Source organism: Rhinoderma darwinii, chromosome 1 (genome assembly GCF_050947455.1).
Source record: "Rhinoderma darwinii isolate aRhiDar2 chromosome 1, aRhiDar2.hap1, whole genome shotgun sequence".
In the NCBI taxonomy this organism is placed as follows: Eukaryota; Metazoa; Chordata; class Amphibia; order Anura; family Rhinodermatidae; genus Rhinoderma; species Rhinoderma darwinii.
Window position 1 is genome coordinate 418,728,909 of NC_134687.1, and position 12,213 is coordinate 418,741,121.

Genomic DNA, 12,213 nt, shown 5'->3' on the forward strand with positions numbered 1-12,213 from the left:
ATACACTAATTGTTTAACTAAAAAAAAAAAAAAATTTTTTCTAGCGTCACATTCTGTAAATGCTGCCACACGAGAAATGCTGCCACACTAGAAATGCTGCCACACGAGAAATGCTGCCACACGGGAAATGCTGCCACACTGGAAATGCTGCCACACTGGAAATGCTGCCACACTGGAAATGCTGCGATACTAGAAATGCTGCCACACTAGAAATGCTGCCATACTGTAAATGCTGCCACACTGTAAATGCTGCCACACTGTAAATGCTGCCACACTGTAAATGCTGCCACACTGTAAATGATGCCACAGGCCTCCGCTGGTATCATGCCACAGGCCTCCGCTGGTATCATGCCACAGGCCTCCGCTGGTATGATGCCACAGGCCTCCGCTGGTATGATGCCACAGGCCTCCGCTGTTATGATGCCACAGGTCTCCCTGGTATGATGCCACAGGCTTCCCTGGTATGATGCCAAAGGCTGCTGACACGAACGCACATGAACAGAACTTACCTGCTCCTGACGCGACCTCCGCTCTGTCAAACTTCTTCCTGACTGTTCTTCTTGCGCCTTCGCCTCGCTGCACTGAACACATGACCGGAAGCCGCGGCCGGAAGTCATCTCACAGTCCGGCCGCGGCTTCCGGTCGACATGAACATGGCACCGGATTTCGCTCTAGCAAAGACCTGACTTTTGGTCTGTGTGTGAGCGGCGCATGCGCCGCTCACACATAGACCGCGTACGCTATAGTGGATGGGACGGCTCCCGTTCGCATTCTCTATTGGGATGTGTGTGCCGTATTCCATCACTGTATGTGTCGTTAATCGACACACACAGTAATGGAAAAAAAAATGGCAGCCCCCATAGAGAAGTAAATGAAGTAAAAATGAAAAAAGTACAACACAACAACATACATTAATAAAATTTATTGATCTATCACACTAAAACCCATAACATATTAAAAAAAAGTTGGTTGTGATACTGTTCCTTTAAGAGTGGGGATAGGTAGCGTCTCAAAGAGATACAGAAGTATAGTCATCTTAATTGCCGAAATGCGGCCAAAGTAAGAAAGAGGTTGATAAGAACACTTAGCCAGGAGGTCTCTAATGTGTCTGTAAAGTAAAGAAAAATGATGTAAATATAGAGAGGTTATAAGGGAGTTAGGGGAATCCCCATTCTTGCCAGTGATAAGGGAAGTTAGTTTTAAGCCATTCTAACCAATCTGGGAGAACGTTCAGAGAAAGAGCCTCTATCTTAGTAGTACTCCCCTTATACAGTATCCAGATAACGCCCAAATTCTTGTAAGAGGGCATTTAGATAAGGTAGGGAAGTATGCAAATAGGTCAACGTAAGAGGCATGTCATCAGCACATAATAATAGCTTAAATTCTGGATTAGAGCAAATAGAGGCAGCCAAAGGTTCTATATACAGAACATGCAGGAACGGGGATAAGGGGCAACCCTGCCTAGTACCGTTTCTATCTTTTCATTCATAAAAATATTGTATATGTGACTAATATTGATTTTATGATTTTTCAATTTAACCAGAGCCCATGAGAAATGTCCCTGAAGATCAAGCAACAAGAAACAAAACTGCTTGTTTTTCAAGAATGGCAGGTAAACATTTCCCTGATAACAAGAATAATCTGGCAGATTGTAAAGAACACCTGAGCAAGGAATGAAATGCGGATTATTTCCTAAAGTCGCTTTCAGGTGGCCTTAATGTTGGCACATTTTAACATCCATATTATGGCCGCAATACCTGGACCTCGCGCTGTTCTACTCAACAAGTCCTAGGCTGGGTTCTCACAGTGCTTATTTGCTGCAGATTTTGCATGTATTTTTTAAGTCAAAACCAGGAATGGAACCTAAACAGAAGAAATATATAAAGAAAGGCATAATAGGTTTCCTCTCCTGGATCCAATTCTGGCTTTGAGTTATAAAATGCAGGCAAAATATGCAGCAAATCTGCACTGTGGGAACGCAGCCTTAGTATTAACTAGATGAAGTTTCAGATTAAGTTCAGTTCAACTGAACCACGGAAAGGTCAGGGTGTTGTGGACATAAAACAGATGCTAAAATGTGCCCTTATTATGGCCGTGTGAAAGCGATCTTACTTAAAGAAACAATGACAAATGAAAGTGATCCCGTTGCTTCTTGTATATCTGTTGGTAGGGTCGACCAACACTTTGTCCACAGTCACCTTTAGTTTCTGATCCTCCTCTAAATTTGTTTGCATCTTTTTGTAGATCTTTTGAAAACGTTGCTTCTGCCGATATACACACAGAAATGTTTTTTCAATTGGCAATGGGGAACCACTAATAACTTTCTCTATAAAAGGAACAGTGAGTTTTAATTTTATATTTTTTAATATTTATTTTCGTAAATAGGAATCTAAAATTTATCATAGAGTTGTTGTCACATTTGTATATCTTATTAAAATTATCTTATTAATTGATTTTGGATAACTGTGTAGTTTGTTGTTAATAAAACACAATGGTTATAAGGGTATGTGCACACGCTAGCTGCCGTTTACGTCTGAAATGACAGACTGTTTTCAGGAGAAAACAGCTGCGTCGTTTCAGACGTAAATGCTCCTCCTCGCATTATGCGAGGCGTCTTGACGCCCGTAATCTTGAGCTGTTCTTCATTGAATTCAATGAAAAACGGCTCAAATTACGTTTCAAAGAAGTGTCCTGCACTTCTTTGACGAGGCAGTCATTTTACGTGTCGTCGTTTGACAGCTGTCAAACGACGACGCGTAAATGACAGGTCGTCGGCACAGTACGTCGGCAAACCCATTCACATGAATGGGCAGATGTTTGCCGACGTATTGGAGCCGTATTTTCAGGCATAAATCGAGGCATAAAACGCCTCGTTTACATCTGAAAATAGGTTGTGTGAACCCAGCCTAATAGTTGTACATATAACATGGGAAGTGTGATCATGTTTGTAATATCTATTTAAATTACTAGTTAGCAAAAAAAATGGGTCTCTTGTGCCAGTTGGTGCATCCCAAGATCACCAAATTTTGCAACCCCTATCTCCTATTGCAGCAGATCGGCGCTGCAATGTAGATAAGAGTAACGTTTTTTGTTTTTTTTAAAACGAGCATTTTTGGCCAAGTTATGACCACTTTTATATTTATGCAAATGAGGCTTTCTAAAGTACAACTGGGCGTGTTTAAAGTTATGTACAAGTGGGCGTGTATTGTGTTCGTTACATCTGGGCGTTTTTACTTCTTTTACTAGCTGGGTGTTGTGAATAGAAGTGTATGATGCTGACGAATCAGCATCATCCACTTCTCTTCACAACGCCCAGCTTCTGGCAGTGCACAGACACACAGCGTGTCCTCGAGAGATCACGCTGTGACGTCACTCACTTCCTGCCCCAGGTCCTGCATCGTGTCGGACGAGCGAGGACACATCGGCACCAGAGGCTACATTTGATTCTGCAGCAGCATCGGCGTTTGCAGGTAAGTAGCTACATCGCTATCTATACAACAGCACATATGACTCATGCCTCATGAACACGACCGTGTGCGCCGGCTGAGTCCTGTCCGTGATCCGTGGAAAGATAGGACATGTTCTATCTTTCCTCGGATTGGAGAATCTGGTCAGTTTTCATGGACCCGATTCACTTGCTAAAGTGAATGGGTCTGTGAGGACTATCGGGAGCCACTCGGATGCCGTTAAAAACATTCCGAGTGGCACATCGGTCGTGTGCAACTGGCATAGCAACACATTATTCATATAAACATTTAACAAGTAGACAAACTGATAATATACCAAACTGTCAATAATACTGAATCACGTAAACAGCACTTAACCAGTCACATAATGGTATATGCAAAGAGGAGAAAAAACTTGGAATGATCTTACCACATGTGCTCCTACAACATGCATATCAACAAGAGGGGGCTCAGGTAACTCCTATTGGTAATCCACGTAATGGAAAGATGTGTCCACTGTCCCTACTAAGCCCTATTAATGTAAAAACAGTGTTCCTAATACCTATAAAAAGCTACCTCCACAAAAACAGCGACCCATCCAGAACCTGGCCAGATTCCAAAATTGAAGGCACCACGTTATCAACCACTGTGAGAACGCCAATTTTAAACTCCCCCCCAGTCCAGTTACATTTTGTGACAAATTCTGAGATGAATTGCGTGGGCAATGCTGGAGTGAACATTAAGCCCTGCCTTAGTAATGGACGTTGTCAATCAGCCAGCAGCTATTACTAAGGTGGTAGTAATAAAGTTTAAAAAAATACAAGGACATAGAAAAAATATTTTATTGAAAAAAAACACACACAACCCTCGTTATCCATTTTATTGGGTCGTAGTGATACACATATACACACACACATTTTCTTGGGGGGGACATATGTATTGGGGCTATTTCTCCTGACATTTTAAGACCTTAGTGATGCCAATGGTTGCTAGTACTGCATTGTTGGGTCACTTAGGAGACCCAGCGATGCAACTAAAAGCTGCGGGCTGTCGGCCATGAGAAAATTGCGGGGGTCCATGAGCCTTTAGCTACGCCCCTGATTAGGGACACTGTTTTCTGCATTAATATGGCTTAGTAAGGACAGCGGACGCATCCTCCCATTACGTGGAATACCAAGAGTTTTCTGAGCCCCCTTATTGATATGCATGCTGTAGGAGCACATTTGGTAAGATCATTCCAATTTTTTTTCTCCTCTTTGCATATACTGTTATGTAGCTGGCTAAGTGCCGTTAAGTAATTCTGTATATCAGCAGTAGATACTATTGACTGTTTGATATACAGTATGATCAGTTTGTGTCATCTCCATGAGAAGGACGTCTTGTTGATTATTAATATGAATATTTGGGGTTTGTCATATGTGCCATTTTTTCTATATAAGATACTAGTCAAAGTTATATTTTAATACTAGTCACTTGTGATAATGAAAAGTATACATAAAAAAGTAAACTTCTGTATAATGGAAGTCAATGGCAGACATATGCAACTGTTTTCTCAAATGTATACACCGAACCTAGTCAGTAAATGTGATGTGAATAGAGCCCAACTGGAATTAGCTACAGGCGTCGGACTGGGGTTCCTTGGGCTCACAAGAGGAGATGATTCTGAGGGCCCACCCTCTATCTATATTCAACATGTACATGTCCACTTTTCCTTTCATCATAGCCCTTGTTGTTATTATTTTACACACAGGACATATCATCAATAAGGTTCAATAGGTTATATGTGAATCATCCCAATAGACTCTAGTGGCAAGTGATTGGCTGCAAAGAGCTCTAAAAGGGGTTGTCTTCTGCTGGACCTTTAAGACCCATTATTGTGTCAGAGCCTGGGCTCACCGGAGGATCCTCTGGTTCTCTGGTGGCCCAGTCCGACCATGTTAGCTAATAATCCCTTTTTTACACTAGGAAAGGCTTTAGGTTAAATGCCTTCTTTCTGATACACAAGTTTTTGAGCTAATAAGCAATTTAACTATTATTATTATTATTAATAGAATCATTATGTTGTGTTTATTTTGACTTGTGAATTTTAAAATAAGCACCGCAGGGGAATTTACGAACGTATAGATGAGATTATTTGAAATTTACTTTGCTGCGGATTTGCCGCAGGGCAATACGTATGGCAAATGCATGTAATACTCGTCATGTGCATTTGGCCTGAAGGTATATATGTATTTGCCATGTATTTTGTAAAGGCTACACAAATTGAGTCACAAGGAACATATAGATGAATGTAATAATGTGACAATATACTTAATATGTAATTATATATATGCTACATTCAGAAGTACACAATCATAAACCAGTTTACTGTTCTGGCTAGGCTTCGAGAATACAAACAAACCAATTAGCTCTCCTATAATGTATCCTCCGCTTCACTACTTGACTCCTTTATCTCTCTTCTTTTTAGTTCAATGCCACTCTTCTCTGTCACTTTCATCATTGGCTGCCAATCACTTAGAGAATTACAATTCGAAGTTCTTACATCTACAAAGATCTTTTCAACCAGACTTAATTGAATCTCCAGATTCGAGCACCAACACCGCCTTTACACTGCACCATATGACCTTCTTGTCACCTCTACATGTGTCACCTTTTCATGCTCTAGAACGCCTCTCCTCTGGAAATCCCTATCACAGACCACTAAACAACACCTCTCTTCAAACACAATGTAAAAACCTACCACTTCAGACATGCATCTATTCGGCCATACCCTTCTGTTCCACACTAGCCTGGCATTACCACCTACAGTGCCTAACCAGATGTATACTTGTGGCGCATACATGGGAGGGGGGTCTGAAGGGTCTGGACCCCTTCCCTGATGTCTTGGAGATTTATTACTATTATTATTTAGCAAGTTATATAATGGATTTGATTTCCATCATGCAAATCAAATCCAATAGATAACGCAGGCATTCTCATGGCTGCTCACGCCACAATCCCGTCTACTTAGCGTGCCAGCCAGTGTCAGGACATAGTGTGCATCAGCGCGCACAATGTCATGATGCTTGGACGTCAGGACCTAGCATGCATTCAGACCCCAAACTTCAAAATAAAATGAGTTATCTGGTAGATTAAAAAATAAAGGAGGCGCAAATGTTATAAAATAACAAGACAAACAGCACTTACCTCTTCAACCCCCCCAATCCAGCGCAAATGCTCTGGTGTTCCCTCTGGCGTTTGTTTACATGATGTGCCATACCAACACGTGATTGCTGTAGCTTTTCAGTGTCCTCGGTGGTCACATGCCATACTTTCTTGCATCACTGAACAGTGCCATAATTACTCCCACTTGCAGTAGTACGGCGAGTAACCGCTAAGGCAACTGATTGGCTGCAGCAGTCATGTCCGGTACAGCACGTCATGGCCACCAGCCTGTACACAAAAAAATGTTGGGGGACTACCGGAGCATTTGTGCTGGATTGGAGGGTGGTGGAAGAGATGAGTACTATTTTTTTGTTAATTTATAACATTTGCACTTCCTTTTTGTTTTTTAAAGCTATTAGATAACCGCTTCCATTTTGAGGTCGGGGGACTGAATTAATTTTGGGGTCTGGTGTTTAAAATTCATTTTGCGGTCTGGTCTGGGGTGTGAATTAATTTGGAGGGCTGGGGTGTGAATTAATTTTTGAGTGTGGCCTGAGATTTGATTTTGTTTAGGAGCGTGACTTGAGATATAAAAAAATTTTTAGGAGCGTGTCCTGAGATCTAAATTTACTTGGGGGTCTGATCTGGGGTTTGAAACTTCCACTGCCCCATCCTACATTTTCTACTCATGTGACTGATAGTGTGTGTGGTACCATTGTTTGAATTTCTTTCCACACCCTAGATATTATTCCTGGAAGCAGCACGTCACCGCAAAAGGGAAGCCAGTCAGCAGAGCCTGAAGAGAAGAAGAGCACAGAGAAAGAGACTGATAATAGTGAGTATGGCCGTCTTCGGCACACATTTTAATAAATAAGAGGAAGAGGATGGACCGCGGCTACTGGAACTGGGCGCTTAGTTGGACAGAGAGAGACTGGGAATTTAGATGAGGTTGACCTTAGCAGGCAGCTTAGGAAATCCCCCTCCCTCAATTCTGTTTGCGCCCTTGTTGTATACTGCCGCTGATCATGGACATAGTCCCTCGTTAGGAGAACTATTATTTTGTATTGTAAGTTTGAAGGGGCAGAACTTGTAGGGGAGACGCTAGCTTGTTCGTGTTACTGTATGGCTGAAACAGTTCGCTTTGCTAATTGCAGTATTTTTACGTTTTGGGCACTGTTTTGTTCTGCATTGTACTGCACATTATAAGTTTATGGCACTAAATACATAATATTATTTATTATTAATTATTTATTTCAGGTAATATCCCTGATGACCTCTACAGTAAAGAGTTCTTATCTCTAGTTGATGCCGGACTGGAAATAAATTCTGCATACCCGTTAATGTTACTACCCAATCGCAAAGTAGATCTTATTTTGTCTTTTGACCACAGCGAAGGCGATCCATTCTTGGTAAATGTTTTTCAGCTAGAACCTATATGTTAGGCTTCGTTCACATCAGCGTCAGAGCTCTATTCCGACGTTCCGCCTGAGCTTTCCGTCAGAATAGAGCCCTGACTGACACAAACGGAAACCATAGGTTTCCGTTTCCATCACCATTGATTTCAATGGTGACGGTTTAGGTCCGATGGTTTCCGTTTGTGTCAGTTGTGCAAGGGTTCCGTTGTTTTAACGGAATCAATAGCGTAGTCGACTACGCTATTGATGGTTTGTGTCAGTCAGGGTCCTGTTCTGATAGGAAGCTCTGATGGAACGTCAGAATGGGACCCTGATGCAGATGTTAACGAAGCCTTAGATAAACCTATAGAATTGTATTGTAAGAATAAACCAGTAGTAGGACATTGTTTTACCATGCTCATATCCAGGTGAATATTATAGCTAAGATCAGAGCTGGATTTTCTTTTAGGCACAAGAATTAAATGCAAAGAGGGCAAAAGAAGTCTATGGTTGCTGAATGTATATGAATGAGCAGGCACTGTGACGGATTTTCTTTACATCTTTTTTAAACTATAACGTTACATTGTTATACAGATTTCCAGTAAGACTCCTGTTTATAGGCTTTTGCTAGTTGTTTAAAAAATGTAAAAAAAAAAAAAGAACGTATTTTTTTTAAAATAAGCCCTATAATATTCAAATATGCAGGTCAACTTTTTATTATAGTTCCAATGCATTTAAAATGAAAAAATATGTAATTTAAAAATCTCCAACCATTGTACTGATCCTGAATTACAATCTATATTATATTCCATAGCTGCATTCGCAATTCTGCATGCTCAAGATCTGAAATCCCCCATAAAGATTAACGAATACATTGGTTTTTATCATTATTTAACTCTAAACACGAATGCAATTTATAAAAAAATTATATATATATAGAGAGAGAAGGTAAAATAAGTACTATTTTGTTCTTATTTTCAGACGCTAAAAGACACCGACACATACTGCAAGAAAAATGGAATCCCCTTTCCCCAAATTAATATAGATGATAAAGAATCGGAAGCTCCATCTAAAAGTTGCTATGTGTTTAAAGGCGATGGCAATGGGGCACCCGATGTGATGCATTTCCCTCTTTTCAACAACGATAGCTGTGAAGGTTGGTTATCGGTTTATTGTGGTTTCTATCTAAGTTCCATTTGTTTTTTTAACCCCATGTGCACTGCTGCCATAATAGTATGGTTTAGACTGGAGTGTTTACAGGACCTGCACCCTACTATTAGGGTATGTGCACACACACTAATTACGTCCGTAATTGACGGACGTATTTCGATCGCAAGTCCCGGACCGAACACAGTGCAAGGAGCCGGGCTCCTAGCATCATACTTATGTACGATGCTAGAAGTCCCTGCCTCGCTGCAGGACAACTGTCCCGTACTGTAAACATGCGCTGCAATGCGCTGCAATGTAGATAACAGTAACGTTTTGTTTTTTTGAAAAACGTTCATTTTGGGCCAAGTTATGAGCTATTTTATATATATGCAAATGAGCTTTGAAATGGACAACTGGGCGTGTTTTTTTTCGTATGTCCAACTGGGCGTATATTGTGTTTTTAACTGGGCGTGTTTACTTGGTTTACTAGCTGGGCGTTGTGAATAGAAGTGTATGATGCTGACGAATCAGCATCATCCACTTCTCTTCATTACCACCCAGCTTCTGGCAGTTCACAGACACACAGCGTGTCCTCGCTCATCCGACGCGATGAAGTTCCTGTGGGAGGAAGTGAGTGACGTCACAGCGTGATCTCGCGAGGACACGCTGTGTGTCTGTGCACTGCCAGAAGCTGGGTGGTAACGAAGAGAAGTGGATGATGCTGATTCGTCAGCATCATACACTTCTAGTCACAACGCCCAGCTAGTAAAAGAAGTAAAAACGCCCAGATGTACATACACAATACACGCCCACTTGTACATAACTTTAAACACGCCCAGTTGTACTTAAGAAAGGCTCATTTGCATAAATATAAAAATGGTCATAACTTGGCCAAAAATGCTCGTTTTAAAGAAAAAAAAGTTACTCTTATCTACATTGCAGCGCCGATCTGCTGCAATAGGAGAAAGGGGTTGCAAAATCTGGTGACAGAGCCTCTTTAAGTGTGTCATTAATGGTTTATGTGTCAAGAAAAAACAGGACATAAAAGTATAATGTATAATATCCTGATTATACATGGTTTGTGAATACAAAGAAGTGTGAAGACAACATTCGTTTTGAAAAATTCATATATTGACATTATGTTGTATTTATATTGTATTATATAGGACCAATAAGGATATAAAGTGTAGCATAAAGAAAAACCATGAATAAGTGAATAAATTAAAATGTATCAGAGAGCATACATGTAGATGCAAATACGCCTCCCACATACACTCAGCATTAAATGAATGTGAATAATGTCAAATTGACATATACCTTTCACAGACAGAAAATTGATTTTTTAGATATTTTAATCTTTACTGATGAATGTGGATTCCTTCAAACGGATGTTTTCCGTAAATCCACTTCGGTCAATTCATTGTTGCAAGCCTCCTCTTCGCATACACCGTTCACGGTAAAAGCAATCCCAGTTGGGCAGTTCCTCAGGATGAGGCGGATCTGCTCCACTGACCATCTATTCGAACAACAGAAGTTCGAAGATAGGGGATACAGTAAAAGATCTATCAAAGCAGGATACCGTAGAGCTAAAAACGCACCCCGCACGGATCTCTTGAGAACTAAAACCCGTAGTACAGGGGAAATGGCTATAAGATTTATTACTACCTTTAACAATCGTTGGGAGGAAATGCGGCCAATTTTGGGGAAACATTGGTCCATCCTAAGATCTGAGCCAACTCTGGCTCTCTGTCTCGGTGAAAGACCATTGATGATGGCCAAGAGAAGCAGAAAGATGTAGATTTAGCTCAATTTTTTTTCATTTCCACAAGGAATAAAAAGCACCCCAAGATTTGTAAAGCAATTTCTTCAGAGTACGGAAATACCCCATATGTGGTCGTTTGCAGAGCCCTTGAGGTAACAGTAAAGTGGAAACCCCTAAAAAGTTACTCAACTTGGGAAACTACACCCCTTGAGGAATCTAGAAGTGTAGTGAGCATTTTGACCTCACAAGTTTTTTTCTGAATTGATTAGCATTAGGCAGTGAAAATGAAATTATTTTTTTTTTTCAAATAAGAAGTTGTTTTGGCGCAAAATGTTTCAATTTCACAAAGAATAAAGGAATAAAAGCACACCAACATTTATAAAGTAATATCTCCCAAGTACGGAAATACCCAATATTGTGGTCATGAACTGCTGTTTGGACACACAGCAGGGCTCAGAAGGGAAGAAGCGCTATTTGGCTTTTGGAATGTAGATTTTGCTGGATTGGCTTCTGGGCGCCATGTTGCATTTGCGGAGTCCCTGTGGTATCACTACAGTGGAAAAACCCCAAGTTTTGGAAACTACACTCCTTGAGAAATTCATCGAGGGATATAGTGAGAATTTTGACCCCAAAACATTTTTGCTGAATTAATTAGAATTAACCCGTGAAAATGAAAATATTTTTTTTTCCAACATGATGTTTTTGATCAACATTTTTCATTTTTACAAGGAATAACGAAAAAAAAGTACCCCAACATTTGTAATGCAATGTCTCCCGAGCATGGTAATACCCCATATGTGGTTATAAACTGCTGTTTAGACATATGGGAGGTTTCAGAAGGGAAGATGTGGTATTAGAAATTGGGAGCGTCGATTTTGCTGGAATGGTTTGCAGACGCGATGTATTTTGACCCTACAGGTATTTCATAGATTTTATCAGAATTGGGCCATGAAAATTTAAAATTCTATTTTTTTCCAATAAGATGTAGATTTAGCTCAAATTTTTTTAATTTCCACAAGGAATAAAAAGCACCCCAAGATTTGTAAAGCAATTTCTTCAGAGTACGGAAATACCACATATGTGGTCGTTTGCAGAGCCCTTGAGGTAACAGTAAAGTGGAAACCCCTAAAAAGTTACTCAACTTGAGAAACTACACCCCTTGAGGAATCTAGAAGTGTAGTGAGCATTTTGACCTCACAAGTTTTTTTCTGAATTGATTAGCATTAGGCAGTGAAAATGAAATTATTATTTTTTTTCAAATAAGAAGTTGTTTTGGCGCAAAATGTTTCAATTTCACAAAGAATAAAGGAATAAAAGC

General features: G+C 40.4%; 1 protein-coding gene across 1 annotated transcript in view; it reads left to right on the forward strand.

The window, feature by feature from the left end:
- Nucleotides 1-12,213, forward strand: part of PLA2G4C (phospholipase A2 group IVC) — a 69,347-nt gene that overhangs the window by 39,722 nt on the left and 17,412 nt on the right. The window contains exons 12-14 of the mRNA XM_075825551.1: nucleotides 2,245-2,340; nucleotides 7,848-7,999; nucleotides 8,966-9,140. Coding sequence (XP_075681666.1) covers nucleotides 2,245-2,340; nucleotides 7,848-7,999; nucleotides 8,966-9,140 — 423 coding nt within the window. The remainder of the gene's footprint in view (nucleotides 1-2,244; nucleotides 2,341-7,847; nucleotides 8,000-8,965; nucleotides 9,141-12,213) is intronic.